General features: G+C 59.5%; 1 protein-coding gene across 1 annotated transcript; it reads right to left on the reverse strand.

Annotated features, from left to right (window-relative positions):
• Positions 1–1,943: 1,943 nt before the first annotated feature.
• PDIA2 (protein disulfide isomerase family A member 2) lies at positions 1,944–18,300 on the reverse strand. Its single transcript, XM_038419566.1, has 11 exons — positions 18,075–18,300; positions 15,816–16,022; positions 14,595–14,728; positions 13,883–14,020; positions 7,164–7,280; positions 6,279–6,404; positions 5,181–5,375; positions 4,318–4,438; positions 3,430–3,611; positions 2,465–2,557; positions 1,944–2,024 (listed from the first exon to the last, which is right to left on the reverse strand). The coding sequence occupies exons 1-11, from the start codon at positions 18,298–18,300 to the stop codon at positions 1,944–1,946; spliced, it is 1,620 nt and encodes a 539-aa protein (XP_038275494.1).
• Between the last annotated feature and the right edge of the window lie 463 nt (positions 18,301–18,763).

The raw sequence follows: 18,763 nt of genomic DNA on the forward strand, positions 1-18,763 counted from the left end.
CTGTTCAGATAATGTGGGGCTCCTGACCTCCCCTCCCCCCAACTCCCTCCAGCCTGAGCCCTCCCTTGACTTTTGCCCGCCTCTCTGACTCCCCATGCTCCACTGACCCTTGAGCTCCCCCTCAGTTTGAGGCCAAGCCCTTGGGCAAATCAGCTGCTTGCCCCAGCTCAGCTCCTCCTGCAGGGCCTGCCCCCACCAGGCCCCCTGCTTGCACTACTGAGCTGGGTTGCAAGGGCCCTGCCTCCATGGAGGGAGAAGGAGGGCTTGGGGCCAGAGAAACAGCTGGGCAACTTTAAATTAACTGGCCCTGGAGTCCCTTGAGGACGGGGCAGAGGGCATAGGTGGTTACAGCACCTGGGAACATGAACAGAAAGGCCACGCTGGCTGCCACTGGAAAAAAAATCCTGCCATCTGGGAGTTCTCTGCTGAGGTTGAGTGAGCCTTAATTTTGCTTAGAAATCGCTGTAAGCCCTGGGAGATGGGGTCCCGCTGCTAGCCTTGCACGTGGCGGGACTCGTGCTGTCAGCCCTCGATGGCTGCTCCACTGCTAGCATGGGATGTAGGAGGGGGACCCCACTGCAGCCCCCCCAGGCCTGCGGAGGGTGAAGAACCCTAAGAGGAGCAGAGGTGAGGCTGGGAGGGCTGAACTATGGCCGGGGGACTGACGTGAGGAGGGTGACGGCTGTGCTGATGGTGAGTTCTGAGTAGATGGGTGGGAAGATGAACTGAGGGTGGTGGGGGTCGATAGGGTAACGGTGGCTGAACTGTGATGGGGGCTGGGGAACTGAACTGAAGAGGGGGCTGAATTGAGGGGGGGGTGGATGGGGGCAGAACTGATGGGGGGCTGGGGGACAACAATCATTGCTGGGCAGGAGAGGGGCAGAGGTGGGGGTCAGAGCTCCTGCTGCAGGGACCAAAATCACCGTATCCAGCACACTGGGAGAATGGGTAACACGTCACATGCACACGCCCTGCAAACAGGCGGCGGGGCGGGGGTTCAGCAAGAGAATGACCTAAAACACACATGAGGATCTTTTAAAAAAAATCTCATGATTTTTTGGGGGTCCGACTCATGGGACCGTGGGGACCTACTGGGAGACCAGCATAGTGCCCAGGCGGGAGCTCATGCTGCAGGCTACAGGGGGGATAAACCCTAATCTTACTGCAGCTGATGGATGCCCACCCTTAGCCCAGGGGCCCTTCTTGCTGTAGGGCTGAGGAAGGCCCTGTGGGCCACGGGACAGTAGATACATTTCTCACAGTGCCAGCATGCCATCCATGCATTGTCCCATTTTCTCCCCCTGTGGGTGATGTGCTGGGAAAGGGTGCAGCTGGGGTTGAAGCTGGAGCCTCACACAGGTTTTCATGATCCTGGTTCTGCCATGTGCCCATCCCCCACTCGCCCACCCCCTGCTGTTGCCCTCACTTGAGATTCATCAGGAGATTCATGGTTTCTGAGGGGTTCTTCAAGCCCCAGCTCCGGGAGGCAGGTGATGCCATAGGCCTCAGCTTTCAATAGCACCATCCAGTGCTACCCTCCTGGCTGCAGGGCTGGGACCCCATACCTGCACCCGGCAGCGGAGACAAAGAACCACCACAGCTGGTTGTCAGGTCTCATGATGTTTATGCCAATCTCACGATTTTGGGGCACAGGTGTTTGATGCTGGTGTTACTGCCTGAGGGAGCTGTGGGCGACCCTTGGCATGCTGGGCCTGGCTTCTGGGCCATCAGTGCTGCAGGATGGGGTGGAGGCTGGAGCATGTGGGGGCATGGAGGATGGCCCTGTTCCTGGCTGGGGCTGCTCTGCAAAAGGAGAAGGTGCCAGGCCGCACCCACCATGGGCCTTGCCATAGTTTGAGGAGGCCAGGCCAGCCCAGTGCAGGGTCAGTCCATGCCCCAGGTGCCTGCTCTCAGGGGTTCCAGGGGTGGGTGCAGGGCGGGTCTCATAACTCGTCTCTGCTTTCAGGAGCATCGGCCGGGTGTGTCCCACTTGTGTCCTTGGGCTCCTCGGGGCTCTCAGGAACCTGGGGAACAGCAGGGGGGTTACCATGGAAACCACTGCCCCCAGCAGGCCCAGCATGCATCGGAGGCAAGGCCAGAACCCCATGGAGTGGGGCAGGAGAGACACAGCTCTCTCCAAAGTGGGGAAGGGAATGAGGGACAGTGGGGGAGAGGGTGTGAGGGACCCTGATCTCCCTGGTAGGGGAGGAGTACGAGGGACCCAGCCCTCTGCCCCATGGGGAAAGGGTGCAAGGGACCATGGTGGAGGGACATGAGGGACACACCTCTCTCCATGGTGGGAGAGTCACGGGGCTGGGCAGAGCCAGCTGCTGCAGGCTGACGGGCTAGCGGAAGGTTGGTGGGATGGGTTGGTCCGAGTGGCCTCCTTGCTAAAGCAACAGCCTGAGTCAGCCGGCTTCCAGCTTCAAGGGGTGGCAGGGTGGAGCCCTGAGACTCTACTAACCACAGGCTGCGTGTCCTCTGCAGGCAGCGTCCCACCGTTCTCCAGGAACTTGGAGAAGGTCTCCAGGTCTCTGGCACTCTTGTACTCAATCAGCTGGTGCAGGCAGAGGAGAAACATGAGACATTGGTGCTGCAGGATTGCCTCTTTGCAGGCTGAACTCCTAGGACCTCACTGTGGGCAGCATAGCCTGCCTCTACCCACCACCCTCCATGCTAGGCCTGGGCCAGCCCAATCTCCTGCTTCTGACGTTGCCAGCACCAGCTTCTTCTGAGAGATGCAAGAATCCCCAGCAGAGAATTTTGGTCTAGCCCACCCCAGGAAAGTCTACTCCTGACCCCATCAGCGAGTGGCTCCTGCCCAGAAGCAGGAGGGGTTGGAGCTCTGCTAAAGCACTATTATTTTAGTTTGTCTTGTTGTAACCCTGGAGGGTCCCATTACCTAGAGAAACACCCAGCCCCTGTTGGAATCCTACAGAGCTCTTGGGCCTCAATTGCATCTTATGGCAGTTAGTTCCACAGGCTGTGTTGTGTGAAAGTATATTTCCTTTTATCACTGTTGGATTTGTTCTCTTCTGGGATCATTGATTGTCTCTTTCTTCTTGTGTTATGAGACAGGCAGCCCAGATGGTCCCAATCTACCATATCTAGAGCAGTCAGTATTTGATAGTCTGTTACTCTGTCCCCTCTTACTCACCCTCTCTCTAAGGGAACAATCCCAGTCATTTCAATGGCACCTCACTTTCTCCAACCTCTGATCCTTCTCAACGCCCTTCTCTGAACCCCTTGAGCTCTGCCATATCCTGTGTGAGATGGGGGACCAGTGCTGCATGCAGTATCCAGATGAGAGTCTAGAATGGGTCCTTGCTGTCACCCAGCACAGGTCCAGGAGTGACCCACCTCCTGCACCTAAGTGCACCCCCATCCCAGTGGGCTCTTCCCATCCCATCCAGACAACCCCAGCTGTACCTTCCTGTCTGGCCCAGCAGGGAAATAGTGCAGTGTAGGGTAGCCATGGATGGTGAGATTCATGATCTCATTGGCTGTTGCATCCAGCTTGGCAATGATGATGTTCTCATGATCTTTATACTTCTCACCCAGCTCCTCCCAGACAGGTGCCATCTCCTTGCAATGTGTGCACCAAGGGGCATCTGCCATGACAGAGAGGGGTTGCTTGTCTGCTCTGCAGGGAGCATCCTGGGGGCAGAGCACTGGGGCTGGGAAAGCAGCTCCAGCAACCGGGCCAGGAAACTGGCAAAGTCAGCAGGGCAGGGGCACACAGCACAATCAGGTTGGACCAGCTGGAGCCTTTGCCCACCACACACAGCAATGCTGTAGATGCTTGGGAGCAACCCAGGTACTTAAAATGATTCCTCTCAGTGCGTGGGGTCATAGCTCCCCAGGGACGGATGGGCTTGGAGGAGACCAACAAAGGAGCTGGACAGCCTGAGTGAGGGAGCTTGGCCAGGGCAGGGTGGGACACAAGCTGCAACCACTTGCCAGGTGCCACTCCCCTTCCCCCCAGGACGAGGGGATTGGTCAATGTGGCAGGAATTGCTAGGCTCCCTGGAGGTGAGACAGCGCAGACAGGGAATTGCCTCCCCAGGGAAGAGAAGGTCACCTGAGACAGTGAGCTCTTCCCTGGACACACACTAGAAGTGTCTCCTCTGCCCCGAGGAGCTGGACTGAATTGCCAGGATCCTCCAGCTCCCATGTCTAGGCAGTCTCTGGCCAGTACAGCTTTGTCTGGTGGCATATGGAGTTGGTGCTTGTGTCTGCACTGGGCCCTGGCCGAGGGCATCAGGCAGGCCTAGGGCGGGGGAGGTCCAGACTCACTCTTGCAGGGCTGATACTTACAGAACTTCACAAAAACATTCTTGGTCTCGTCGTAAGCCACTTGCTCAAAGTTCTTGCCCACGAGGACTTTAACTGGATGCTTATCCCAGTCCTCAGGGACCTCCTCGCTCATGAGATGGGGCTGCGGAGAGAGGGAGAGGCTGTGTGGGCTGTTTGGTAACTCACTTCCGGAGAGTGCTACAAAGAGATGCTACAGGGGCAAACTTCTGGGCCATGAGTGTGTGTGAGTCACACGGGCTTGCACAGGCCTGTTCCCCATACCTGGCCCTGCAGCGCTTGCGCTCAGAGGAGGGCGCTCGGCATTCCTAATACAGTAGACACCGCTCGCTGCCCTCCAGCCTGAGCATTTCTGGGCAAACTTCACATAAAGGGGAACGTCTGCATGAGTGGTCAAGAAGGGTCCTTTTGATTGATCCAGCTGCATCGCACAAGAGGGGTCTAAGAACCAACTCCCTGGAACCGAAGATTCAGATCTTGGCATGGGCAACTCAGCTCTCGTCCTGCTCCGGGAAGTCAGGGGAGTCCCCTGGTATTTGCTGGCTGGGAAACCAAGATCTGCTCTGCAGTCTTCCCCCAATCCTCTCCCCTGCTCAGGTGCCCCTCTCCCCCCAGAGGTGGCTGTATCTCAGTGGGGCACTATACAGCAGCTGGGAAGTCCTCTGCATTAAAGGAGCTAGGGCTGGGATGGCAGCAGGTTGGGGGCACAGGAGGAATGTGGCCAGGGCCCCCAGCTTGCCCTCACTTAATCTGGTGGTGGCACATGGCCTTCAGCTCTCCCCACCCCCACAAATGGCAGTGCTCCCCTTCCTGCTGTCAGGAGGGGTGGGCTGGGCCTGAGCCATGGGCATGGCTGCTGTACGCACCTGGACCTTGCCATCGAGCACGGTCTGGGCAAAGGAGCCCACGGCCTGGGTGGTGAACTCGTCCGTGGCCATGCGGTACTTCTTATTGGTGTCAGTGTTGATGAAGCGCAGGGTGGGGGCCTCATGGCTCTTGAGGCCAAAGTACTGCAGCACTTGGGCGCCTTCCCCATTCACGTCGATGAGCACGAAGAGAACCTACAGTGGGGCACAGACATGGGGCAGCCGAACCCCAGACCAGCCCGACCATGGCCTCACCAGCCCTGGGACTGAGCCCCCACCCAGACTAGCCCAATCGTGCCCTCCCCAGCCCTGGGACTGACAGTCCTCACCAGGCTCCCTCACTGCTCCCCAGTGCCTGTGCTGGGACTGAGAGCCCCCCATGCACCCTCGCTGCCCCACAGAGCCTGCGCTGGGACTGAGAGACCCCACCCTATGCTCCCCCACAGCCCTGTGCTGGGAGCAAGAGCTCCCACACACCCCTTTGCTGTTCCACAAAGCCTAGGCTGGGACTAGGAGCCCCCCACAGGTCCCGTCACTGCCCCCAATGCCTGCACTGGGACTGAGACCCCCTACACACCCTAACTGTCCCACAGAGCCTGCGCTGGGACTGATCCCCCACCCAGACCAGCCCCAACATGCCCTCCCCAGCCCTGGAACTGAGAGTCGTCGTCCCCCGGCTACTGTGCACATCTGAGCCTGTCCTTTCCCTGACTCCCTCACTCCCCATGTTGGCCACTCTGGGCCAGGATTGGAGCAAGTGCTCCAGCCTCTGCAAGGCATAGGGCCCCTCCTGAGCCAGCCTGGCCCAAAAAATGAGCCACTCCCATTCCCAATGCTGGGGCTGTGAGCCAGCGGACGCCAGGGCTGGGATGAGGCTCTCAGATTTAAGGAACTCGACCACAAGCCCAGCCAGGCTAGCCCATAGTGCATGCATGTGATGCCAGCCACGTGTTGGTGTCCCACAGCCCTGGCAAGAGCCCTGCCAGCTGGGAGCAGCCTGCCTGGCCCAGCCAGGCCAGTTGAGTGGGGCATGCTGGGATCAGAGGCTGCAGCTCATAGGGTCAGCGCCCACTGCCAGGGACATGACTAGCTGGTTACCTGGCCCCTGAACGGCGGTGCGGCAGCCTGGAAGCTGCCCAGGATCTCCAGGTGGGGCTCCAGGGTCTTGTTAATAAACAGCAGCAGATGGTTGAGGATTTTCGCCCCGAATATCTTGGGTGAGTTCTAAGGAGAGAAAGAGGGTTTGCAGAAGGGTCCCCACACACATGCTCCTGCAGCAACTACCGAACGGACCCAGGGCAACAGCTGCAGCCCCAAGGTCCTGGGAAGGGCTGGCAGGAAAGGCCTAGATGTCTAGACACTCTCCATGAGTGGTTGTCTGCCCATGCCAGTGCCCTGCAATCCACACACATCCACACCCCGCCCAGCTGTGCAGTGAGCAGTGTGCCCTATGCCAGCCCTGCCCAGTGCCCTGGCTGCAATCCACACAGAAACCCCCAGATGTGAGCCCCTCATGTCCCACCACACACACACACACACACACCCCAGCTGTGATTCCCTCTCCACACCCGGCTGTGCAGCAAGCCATGTGCCCTAGGCCAGCCCTTCCCAGTCAGGGCCGGCTCTAGGTTTTTTGCTGCCCCAAGCAAAAAAAATTTTGGCTTCCCCCCACCCCAGTCCTGGGTTCCCCCCGTACCCTCCTGCCACCCCAGCCCTGGGCTCTCAACCCCCCCAACCAGTGCCCTCCCCCACCCGCACCCCTGCTGCCCCCAGCCCAGGGCTCCCCCTCATCAGTGCTGATTCCACCCACTCCCCCCTTCCCTCCAGCTGGTCCGGCACTGACAGGGACAGGGTAAGTAGCGGAGCTCCCAGGCCGTGCTTCAGCACAGGGTCCCTCCAGCTGGGGTCCCGCCCCCAGGACCAGCCGGGACCCGGGAGGGCAGAGCCAGGGCTGTTCTCATTGGGGGTGGGGGGGGGTCTCACCTGACTGGTGAACTCCATCACCAGCTCCAGGCTGTGCAGGACAATGAAGCGGGAGAGCTCCTCCTTGTTCAGGCCCAGCTCCGCATCCAGAGGGAAATCCACCCGCTTTTCATCAAACTGCAACAAATCAAGGCGGGGCAGTGCCACACACTGAGTGCATGGAGCCAAAGGTGGGAGAGGCTGGGCAGGGCCCCAGGCTGCCTCCTGCACTAGCAGGGCACCCTGTGGGGCCATATCCTGCTGGGGCAACAGCCTTGGGAAAATGCCCTGCCCTGGTGTGACGCAGCAGGGAGTGACAGGTTTCAGAGTAGCAGCCGTGTTAGTCTGTATTCGCAAAAAAGAAAAGGAGTACTTGTGGCACCTTAGAGACTAACAAATTTATTAGAGCATAAGCTTTCGTGAGCTACAGCTCACTTCATCGGATGCAACGGACCTAAGCAGGGAGTGGGGAGTGTTGACCTGGGAATGTGGCAGGGGAGTTTCACTGGGGATGGGATACCTGAGAGCCTGTAACCTGAGCCAGGAGGGGGCGGGGGAGGTAACACCTCTGCCCTGGGAATGTGGAAAAAGGCTGCAGCAGAGAGCCGTGGGAGGAGGGGGTTTAGTTTCAGTTTGGTGCTGGGTGGTGGAACGCAGGGAACCCCAGGGCTGGGGGGGGTCTAAGCTCCCTGCTCCCCCAGAAGGACCTGACTGAGGGGTCCTGGTTGTATCCCCAAGCTCTGTTTTATACCATGTTCCTGTTGTGCAAGAAATCTTCCATTTTACTGGCTGGCTGAGAGTCACAGTGAACCCCAGGAAGAGAGGTGCAGGCCCTAGACTCCCCCACACTCCGTGACAACTGGTGGCAGTGGTGGGATCTACTGCACCCCATGAACGGTGTTTCCTGCAGTAAGTGACTGGGGAACAGTAAAATGAAGGGGGATTGACAGGGACCAGGCGTGCTGAAGATTCAGAGAGAGAGAGAGACAGTTTCCAGGGGTGGTTAACCCCTGGGAGTGTGTGACCAGAGAGAAGGACTTCTGCAGTAACAGGGTCCCCTGGGGGATTGCAGCGAGCGGTCCCAGGGGCAGAGGAGTCTGCAGCTCGACCCTGGCAAAGAGGTGGTGACCTCAAGAAGGACTGGCACCCTAGGGGTTCTTCCTGGAAACCGTGGAAAACTGCCCAGGCCTGCGAGTGGCCAGCAGGGAGATGTATGCTAAACGCCTTAAGAGCGACCTGGTGGAGCTGTGCAGGCAGAAGGGGCTGCGTATTGGGAGGTCCACCAAGGAACAGCTGATTGCCCAGTTGGAGGAGAGGGATCGCTTGGATGACCTGATCCCTGTCCCTGAGGGAAGCCACCTGGTGGACGCAGCGTGGGACCTGGTGCCTGACCAGGCTGGGAGGGGTCAGACTGCTGCTGAGGACATCCTGAGACCCTTGCTACCTATGCCTGGGGGAGGGGTTGGGGGGAGCCCAGAGAATACTGAGGGCACCCTGACCCAGGCAACCAGCAGGGAATCCTCCCGGCAGAAATCCCCACCCTTGGAGTGGAGGTGGCTGGAATGGGAGAGGGAGATGAAAATGAGGGAGCTGGAGGATCATGAAAAACAGCAGCAGCTTGAGTGGGAAGAGAAGGAGAGGCAATGCCAGCATGAGCAGGAGGAGAAGGAGAAACAGAGGCAGCATGAAGAGAAGCAGAGACAGCATGAACTAGAGCTGGCCAGGCTGAGGAGCAGTGGGGCCCCAGCTGCAGTGAGTGAGGGGGGACCCAAGACTGCAAGGAGCTTTGATAAGTGCTTCTTGGCCCAGCATAAGGAGGGGGAGGATATAGATGACGGCCTTTCAGAATGCCTGTGAGATGCATAGGATTGACACTGCAGACAGGCTCCAGTTTCTCACCCCCTTGCTGGACCCCAAAGCCATGGAGGTGTACAGCCGAATGACAGAGGCGGAGGCAGGGGACTACGAACTGTTCAAAAAGGCACTGCTCCGTGAGTTTGGGTTGACCCCCGAGATGTACCAGAAAAGGTTCTGGAGTCAGCTTAAAACACCTGAGGTCACATACCTACAACCGGTCAACCGAATGCAGGGATATGCCCGCAAGTGGACAGCTGGGGCACAAGCTAAAGAGGACCTGCTTGACCTAATCGTACTGGAGCAACTGTATGAACAGTGCCCTTCCGACCTGAGGCTATGGTTGGTAAACAAAAAGCTAGAGAACCACAGCATGCAGGAAGCTAGCTGACAAGTTTGTGAACAGTCGCTCAGGGAGTAGCAGGGAGGAGTCCCAAAAGAACAGCCCCCCCATGATGCAGAGAGAGAGTCACCATGGGACCTCCCAGCGGGAAAAATGGAGAACCCCCTCCCAAGGGGAACGCCTGGCGTCGGGACCCTCCGACCCGCTAGAGGGGACCAACGTGACCTGAGCTGCTTTCACTGTGGCCAGAGAGGCCACGTATGGACCCAGTGCCCCAGGCTCAGGAACAGACTGAGCAGACCCAACCTACCCAGGGTTAACTGGGTAGGGACCCAGCTGGATGAGGGGCAGATGGCCCAGGCAAGGGGGGCTGCCAGCTTACCACCTGCTCAGGATGGAAGAATACCCCCGGCCAGCTCTGCCAGAGGCTGGATGCTCTGGACTCAGGGCTCTCAGTTTACAGGGTGGGCATGGGACTATCCCTCCGGAGAGAGTGCCTTGTTCCCCTGGAGGTGGATGGAGGAAGGTCAATGGATACTGGGATACGGGCACGGAGGTGACATTGGCCCGGCCCGAGGTGGTGGCCCCAGATCGGATGGTGCCCAACATCTACCTGACCCTGACAGGGGTGGGTGGGACCCCATTCAAGGTGCCCATGGCAAGGGTACACCTGAAATGGGGGGCCGAGGGCGCCAAGGACGTGGGGGAGCATGACAATTTGCCCACTGAGGTTTTGATGGGGGGGACCTAAAGGACTGGCCAAGCAACCCCCAGACCGCCCTGGTTGTGACCCGTAGCCAAAGCCGGCGAGGGGCACTGCGCCCTGACCTTGTGTGGGGAGCCACACCGGAGGTGCAGGACCCTACCGTGGTGGGGAGGGAGTGCTGAGGGGAATGGCTCAGAGAGGCTGTGGCCTCAGACCTGGCAATGAGAGGGAACCAGGCCCCTTCCCTTTCCCAGCCGCTGAGTTCCAGGCCGAGTTGCAGAAAGACCCCTTCTTGCGGAAGCTCAGGGACCTGGCCGACCTCAGTGTGGTACGGACCATGAGGAGAGGTTGCCAGGAGAGGTTCCTGTGGGAGAAGGGGTTCCCCCAAGGGAAGCGGAGAACTGTGGGATCAGGAGGCAGCTGGTGGTATCCCAGAAGTATCGCCGCAAGCTACTATACCTGGCCCACGACATCCCCCTCTCAGGGTACCAGGGAATCTGGCGCACCCGGCAGAGGCTGCTACAGAACTTCTACTGGCCTGGGGTCTTTACCACTGTATGGCAGTATTGCCGATCCTGTGACCCCTGTCAGAGGGTGGGAAAGGCCTGGGACAAGGGGAAAGTAGCTTTGAGACCTTTGCCCATCATAGAGGAACCTTTCCAGAAGGTGGCCATGGACATAGTGGGACCTCTCAGCAAGACGACCCGGTCGGGGAAGAAATAGATTCTGGAGGTGGTAGATTTTCCCACCCACTACCCCGAGGCAGTGCCCTTAGCTTCCATTGAAGCAGACACCGTGGCAGATGCGCTCCTGACCATTTTCAGCCGAGTGGGGTTCCCCAAGGAAATCTTGACAGACCAAGGATCCAACTTCATGTCGGCCCTGCTTCGGTGCTTGTGGGAGAAATGTGGGGTCTGGCACAACTGTGCCTCAGCTTATCACCCCTAGTCCAATGGACTGGTGGAGAGGTTCAATGGGATGCTAAAGATGATGCTGAAAACCTTAATGAACCAGCACCCGCAGGATTGGGACAAGTACTTACCTCACCTGCTGTTCGCATACAGGGATGTACCCCAGGAGTCTACTGGATTTTCACCTTTCGTACTGTTATATGGAAGAAGGGTAAGGGGCCCCCTGGACCTGATGAGAGACGAATGGGCAAGGAAGGCGACTCCCAATGGAGAATCAGTGGTGGAGTATGTCCTGATCTTCTGAGAGAGACTTGCTGAACTCATGGGCCTGGCCAGGGAGAATCTGGCCAGGGCCCAGAAGAAGCAGAAGGTCTGGTATGACCGCACGGCGCGGGCCCGCTCCTACACCACCAGGCATCCAGTGATGGTTCTCATCCCCATGAGAAAGAACAAACTACAGGCCACCTGGGAAGGCCTTTTCAAGGTTGTCAAGCAGCTAAATGAGGTAAACTATGTGGTGGAGCTGTCTAACTGGGCGCACCACTGCCGGGTGTACCATGTGAATATGATGAAGCCATATTATGCCAGGGGGAATGTGGTGTTGGCCGTGTGTGGAATTGGGAGGAGCAGGGAGATGACCCTTTAGTAGATCTATTCCCTGGGACCAGAGCTGGTTCACCCCTGGAAACAATTCCCCTCTCAGATCAGCTAACCCCTACCCAGCAAGCTGAGATCAGGGGGGTGCTGCATCCGTACCGACAGCTGTTTTCCAAACAACCTGGACGCACTAATCTGACTGTCCACCGATCCTGTCTGCACCCACCGATAAGATGCTCCCCCTTCCGAGTCACAGGGAAAACTGCTCAGGAAACTGGAAAGAGAGGTCAGGGACATGCTGGCTTTGGGGGTAATCCAGACATCTGTCAGCCCTTGGGCCTTGCCGGTGGTGCTGGTCCCCAAAAAGGATGGGTTGATCTGGTTCTGTGTGGACTATCGGAAGCTCAATGCCATCACTGTATCTGATGCCTACCCCATGCCCAGGCCTGATGAACTCCTAGACAAACTGGAAGGAGCTCGATACCTTACCACCATGGACCTTATAAAGGGCTACTGGCAAGTGCCACTGGATGCAGATGCCCGACTGAAATCGGCCTTTATCACCACTCTGGGGCTCTATGAGTTCCTGATCCTGCCTTTCGGCCTCAAGGGAGCACCGGCCACCTTCCAGCGCCTGGTGGATCAGCTACTGAGGGGGATGGAGAGTTTTGCCGTGGCGTATATTGATGACATCTGTGTCTTTAGCCAGACCTGGGAGCACCATGTGTCCCAGGTTAGACAAGTGCTGGAACGACTCCAGGAGGCTGGGCTGACTGTAAAAGTGGAGAAGTGCAAGGGGGGGATGGCTGAAGTATCTTACCTGGGCCATCGGGTGGGGAGCGGCCACCTAAAACCGGAACCAGCTAAGGTGGAGGTGATCAGAGATTGGCCCACTCCCCACACCAAAAAGCAGATCCAAGCCTTTATTGGCTTGGCAGGATACTACCGAAGGTTTGTGCCCCGCTTTAGCGCCATAGCCACCCCCATCACCAAACTATGCAAGAAGGGGAAGCCAGATAAGGTGATCTGGACCGAGCAGAGCCAGGAGGTTTTCCGGGCGCTGAAGGAGGCTCTGGTCAGTGGCCCAGTTCTGACAAACCCAGACTTTGACAAGCCCTTTATGGTGTTCACCGATGCCTCAGACACGGGACTGGGGACAGTGTTAATGCAGGAGGATGAAAAGGGGGAGAGACACCCCATTGTGTACCTGAGCAAGAAGTTGCTACCCCGGGAGCAACACTACGCGGCCATCGAGAAGGAGTGCCTAGCCATGGTGTGGGCCCTCAAGAAACTAGAGCCATATCTCTTCGGGCGACACTTCACCGTGTACACCGACCACTCTCCCTTGACCTGGCTGAATCAGATGAAAGAAGCCAACGCCAAACTCCTGAGGTGGATCTTGCTCCTGCAGGATTATGACATGGACATGGTCCATGTGAAGGGAAGTGCCAACATGATAGCGGATGCGTTGTCCAGAAGAAGGGGCCCTGAACTTCCCCAGGTCACTGGTCAGAGTGACCCCCGCTCAGTTCAGTCTCGAAGGGGAGAGAGATGTGATGCAGCAGGGAGGTGGGAGTGTTGACCTGGGAACCTGTAACCTGAGCTAGGAGGGGGAGAGGGAGGTAACTCCTCTGCCATGGGAATGTGGAAAAAGGCTGCAGGAGAGAGCCTGGTAGGGGGGGTTTAGTTTCAGTTTGGTGCTGGGTGGTGGAATGCAGGGAACCCCAGGGCTGGGGTCTAAGATACCTGCTCCCCCAGGACTTGACTGAGGGGTCCTGGTTGTACCCCAAAGCTCTGTTTTAGACTGTGTTCCTATTGTGCAAGAAACCTTCCATTTTACTGACTGGCTGAGAGTCACAGTGAACCCCAGGAAGACGGGTGCAGGCCCCGGACTCCCCCACACTCCATGACACCTGGTCATTGCATTAGCCCCTTCTGCCCATCTTTCCAGGCCTTTCCCATCCCAACGTACCCACCTTGTCACCTGCTGGGGCTAGTGCTCATGCCCATCTCTGGGTGGTCCATCTCTGGTTGGCCCATAAAAACGGCCCTACTGGGTCAGACCAAAGATCCATCTACCCCAGTATCCTGTCTTCCAACAGTGGCCAATGCCAGGTGCCCCAGAGGGAATGAACAGAACAGGTAATCATTAAGTGATCCATCCCCTGTGCCCATTCCCAGCTCCTGGCAAACAGAGGCTGGGGACACCATCCCTGCCCATCCTGGCTAATAGTCATTGATAGACCTATATTTCGTGAATCCCCATGTCCCTGCTGGGCTGTAGCTGGGGTAGGACGAGTGCCAGGTACCCTGTCCCACCCCCTCTCACCTTCTTGAAGAGGCAGATGGTGTCGGGGGTGACACTGTATTTCTGGAAGAGCTCTGTCCTGTTGGAGACCCCGAAGGTCACGTCCACAGCATCACTGGCAACTTCATAAAAGCCCTGCGCAGCCTTGCTCTGCAGGTCCTGCGAACACCCCGTGAGGCCCTGAGCTGGTCTGGGGGCAGGAGCACTGCGCTGCCCACCCAGACCAGCTCCCTGGCAGCCCACTGGTGAAGAGCACCCTCCATCTAACATGGCTCCCACAGCCACAATGCCTTGGTGCTGGCACCATGGGGACTGTGCCCTGGCCCCTCACCCATGAGCTGCTCCCAGCAGGCAGGGGGTGGGGCTGGGCTGAGTGTGCAGGGCTGGCATGTGGCACTACTGGAGCACCAGGGAAGGGGACGTGCTCACTCCTTTGAGAGGTGAGTACGTGGGGGGGAGGGGCAGTTGCTGGAGGGCCCTTCCACAGCATACACACAGGGCTGGCACTGGATCATGGTACCTGCTGGCCAAGCTCAGGGCCTCCAGGGCAGGGGGACATTGTGGTGTGGGCAGTGGCCCTGCCAGCCAGTGAGGAAAGTCCCCACCTAGACACCCTGGGCAGCCACTGCCCCACCCAGCTCAGGGGCATGCTGAACCCAGGCTGTCCCAGCACCACACCCGGCAGCTCTGCCAGGCCCCATGTCCTCCACTCCTGCCCACCAGGCCCCCGCACCTTGAAGAACCCAACAACGATGACATCCTGGGACGCGATGAACTCCTGGGCACTGGCCTCGTCCTGCAGCAGCTCCGCGCTGGGGCCGGCCTTCCGCCGCATCCACCGCACGATGCCCTCGGCGTCCCGCTGCCCTGCGTGCAGCACCGCCGCACATCACCTGCCTGAGGTGACCCCCCACACCATGGCGCACGGCCCTTCCCGCACTGCAAGCTACAGCCCCCCCTACGCTGCAAACACCTCTCCATAGCCCTCCTCTGCACCACACAGCCCCAGTCCCCCCTGAACCTGGCCCCCAGCCCCCCCCCGCTCTGCAGATACACACACCCAGCCCCTCCTCTGCACCACACAGCCACAGCCCTCCCCTGCACCCTGGCCCACCCCTCACATTGCAAACCCACAGCCCCTCCCCTCCATCACACAGCCACAGCCTGTCCCCCCACACCCCATCCCCACAGCCCTCCCCTGCATCCCAACCCATGGCCTCCCACAGCCCCTCCCTCACATTGCAAATCTCCCCACAGCCCCCCCCTTGCACTGCAAATGCACACACACCAGCCCCTGCACTGCACCCTGACCCATGGCCCCCCCACAGCCCTCCCCCGCATCACAAAACTCCCCACAGTCCCCCTGCACTGCAAACACACACACACTCCAGCCCCCTCCTGTGCACCACACAGCCACAGCCCTCCCCCACAACCCACAGCCCTCCCCGCATTCCGACCCAGGCCCCCCCCAAAGCCCCTCCCCCACACTGCAAATCTCCCCAGAGCCCCTCCTCTGCACCACAACCCCCCCCGAGAACCTCAACCCACAGCCCCAAAGCCCCTCTCCCACACCAACCCCCCCATTGCAAATCTTCCACAGCCCCTCCTGTGAACCACACACCCATACAGTCCCTCCCCTGCACTCTTATCTACAGCCCCAACACACCCCTCCCCACACTGCAAACCTATACTCCCACACACACACATTACAAACCCATCCCCTCCTGCACAGTTCATCCCCTGAAGCCCCCCACGGTCCCTCCCCTGCACCCAACTCCACAGCCCCTCCCACATACCTTGGTTCACTGCCCCACACAACCTCTCCCCTGCACTGCAACCCCACAACCCCTTCTCCACACCACTGCCCCACATACCAAGGCTGTACTGGGTGAGGATCCCATCCCAGCCCCACCATGCTCCAGAGCAGGGCCCCCCGGGCAGTATCAGGTTGTACCTGTGAAGTCTATGGGGTGTGTGCGATTCCTGTCTCGGAAGAGCTTCAGCACCGGGTACCCTGTGACACCGAACTCGGCACTCAGGTCCATCTCCTCCGTCGCATCCACCTTGGCCAGCCGCAGGTCCGTGGAGTCATTCTTCAGGATGCCAGCGGCACGCGTGAACTCAGGGGCCAGGGCCTGGCAGTGCCCGCACCAGGGGGCATCTGCGAGAAAGGGGCAGGCTGAGCGGATGAGACCCCCCAGCTCTGCCTGGAGCAGCTCCCAGCATCCTACCCTGGCCCACCTCATCTGAAATCCTCCTGGGGGCTCCACCACCTCACGCTCTGCTGCCCCACTCCTCCCAATCTTGGGGAGATCAGGGCAGAGTCCAGCAGGGGTCACTGGCACAGCCTGAGGCCTGCTTGGGACTGGAAGAGGGATGACATGAGCACCCAGCGTAGGGCTGGGGGTTTCGCACAGACTCGCCCCTAGCACAGCCCGGGTTTGCCCAGCCTGGCCCAGCTGTCACCCCCTAGCTGGTTACTGGTTGTGGTTGGCTCTGCCGGGAGGACAGTGCCCATCTGATAGCCCCCTGGAGGGCTGGGTTCCCACTGGGGCAGAGTCGGGGCTACGTAGCCTGCTTCAGGGCCTAGAAGCACAAACCCACCCGATCCTGCCTCTCATTCCCAGGTGCTCTGCCCTCTCTGCTGGCCCCCTATGCTACCCAACAGGGCGGGACAGTGCTGCTCGACAAGGCTGCCAGGGGGATCCCGTGTCACTGGGTGATGTGTTGGCCGGTCCTTCCTGCTGTCAGCCACCTGCGAGGTGAGGGACATGACTGCACCTCCAAGGCTCCCTTGCCTCTGCCCCGCCCTGGGGTGCTCCAGCTTCTTTCCATGGAGAGACTCAGCCTGGCACCACACGTCCCCTCCTTCCCCCATGGCCCTGCTCTGGCCCCAGTTCACAGCAAGGCCTGGGGACACTCTGCAGCTGGGCCCATTCAGCGCACCTGTCACATGACTCGGGACAGGCCCCTCAGGGCTATGAGGCGTCATTGTGGGGGTCACAGACTCCCAGCAAAGGTGACCCCCCCCCAACCTCCAATTGCTTGGCACTAAATAACAGCCTAGACCTGGCTCCAGAGGCAGCAGGGCCCAGCTGGGCAGCCCTGGCCCCTTCACACACAGCCAGTATGCTGGGACCCTGGCCGGTTGGGTCCCCCGTGGAGCCATGCTTGGGAGTGCCGTGCCACACTGTGAGCCAGGTCATGTGGGCCACTTCCCGGCCTCTGGCTCTGAAGCTAGGCCTTGTGGGCAGTGCCCGCGTCCAGCCAGAACACAGCCACAGACTGTCCCACCTGCAGAGCAACCACAACCTGCTGGCCCGCATACACTTGCGCAAGGAGCTGCCAGTGGAGCTGCTTGAGGCAGTGACTGGTACAGAGCCGCCAGCAATAAATGGTGGGGATGAGGTCAATGCATCCAGGCCCCGGAGAGAGCATTGCTACCTTTACACCCAAGCCCTGGAAAGAGCTCATTGGGATCTGTGCCCAGGGGAGAACATGGCAGGATCTGCACCCAGGTCCTGGGGGAGCACGTTGGGATCTGCGGCCAGGGGACAACACTTCAGGATCTGTGCCCAGTAAGAGTGTGTTTGGAGCTGTTCCCAGGGGAGCCCCTGGCAGGATCTGCGCCCAGGGGCAGGGGAGAGGAGTGCAGGCTCTGTGCCCAGGCCAGGCTCATGACGTTGCTTGCCTGGGTCTAATCACGGCTCTGGCTCTGTGGCTTTGCTTGTGCCACTCTTCTGGCCCCCTGGCTCCTGTGGCCCCTAGGGAGTCATTGGGACTTGGGCACAGCTTTGCCTGCACATTAATGTTTAACCGGCCAGTGTCTCCTTGCTCAGGCCAGGACACCCTTCCCATGGGAAAGCCACCACCTGAGCTCTGTGCTGAAGGACAGCCAAGGGTGCTCAGAGCACAGATGCCCAGGGTCTCACTGGCAGGTGACAGGGCCAAGCACCTGCGCTGACAGCTGCATCTACTTTCCCCTTAGCAAGTGCTCCCGAGAGCCAGTGACCAGCAGAGCATGCACAAGGCTAACCCCAGAATAGAGCAGGCATCCTTGGGGCCCCTGCCCCAGGGCTCCACGGCTACTCAGTGGCAGCGGACAGGGTTTGCCCCGAGCCCAGCTGGGCGGCTGGCTGGGGATATGGCCCATGCTGCTGCTGGTACCTTCTGCCTGGCCTGAGCTGTGGCTCTCCCCTACCCCCCAACTTACAGAACTCCACCAGCAGCAGGCGGTGCTCATGCAGGGCTCGCTCAAAGTTGTGCTGGTGGAGCACCAAGACATCCTCTTCCTCCAGGATCTCATCGGAGACAACGTCCTCTTCGTCCTCCACCTCCCCCTCCTCGACCTGGGCTTCCTTGTTTTCTCCCCAGGCGGGTGCCAGCCAGGCCAGCGACAGCAGCAGGACCACGAGCAGTGGGGACTTGGAGTAGCCCATGGTGACAGCGCGGAGAGCAGGCGAGCAGCGCACCAGCCGCCAGCAGGAGAAGGCGTTCTTGCGGCAAGGAGGACAGATAAGGGCATGGAGGAGCGGGTGGCGCCTGGCCCATGGCGCTCGTGTCCCTTTGTTACTGGCTGATCGGCTTCAGATAAGGCGTGCAGCCAGGAACAAGCAGGTGGCTGCATGAGCTGTTTTCCAGCCCAGTTCTCAGGCCCTGGCTGGGGACTGTGAATAGCGAAGGCCAGCGCCCACTGCACTCTGCCCTGGGGCTGGGCAGTAGATCCCCAAGCACCCTCCCTTGGGTGCAGCTCCTACCACACGCCCCCACCCAGGGCCTAGGCACTGAGGCCTCCCACACCAGCCCCAGCACAGGAAACGGCCCCAACAATGGGTTAGTGGAGGGTGGGCAGCTGCCAGCCATGCCCTTGTCCAGCTGGCTCCCAGGGAACCTGCCTGGGCT

The sequence above is a fragment of the Dermochelys coriacea genome, chromosome 10, assembly GCF_009764565.3.
Source record: "Dermochelys coriacea isolate rDerCor1 chromosome 10, rDerCor1.pri.v4, whole genome shotgun sequence".
NCBI lineage: Eukaryota > Metazoa > Chordata > Testudines > Dermochelyidae > Dermochelys > Dermochelys coriacea.

Coding starts and splice junctions, on each gene's coding strand:
- PDIA2 (XM_038419566.1), bottom strand. CDS start 18,300: ATGGGCTACTCCAAGTCCCCACTGCTCGTGGTCCTGCTGCTGTCGCTG. Junction 16,023..18,074: donor CCTGCTGCTGGTGGAGTTCT/GTAAGTTGGGGG, acceptor CCTTTCTCGCAG/ATGCCCCCTGGTGCGGGCAC. Junction 14,729..15,815: donor ACACCCCATAGACTTCACAG/GTACAACCTGAT, acceptor TGCTGCACGCAG/GGCAGCGGGACGCCGAGGGC.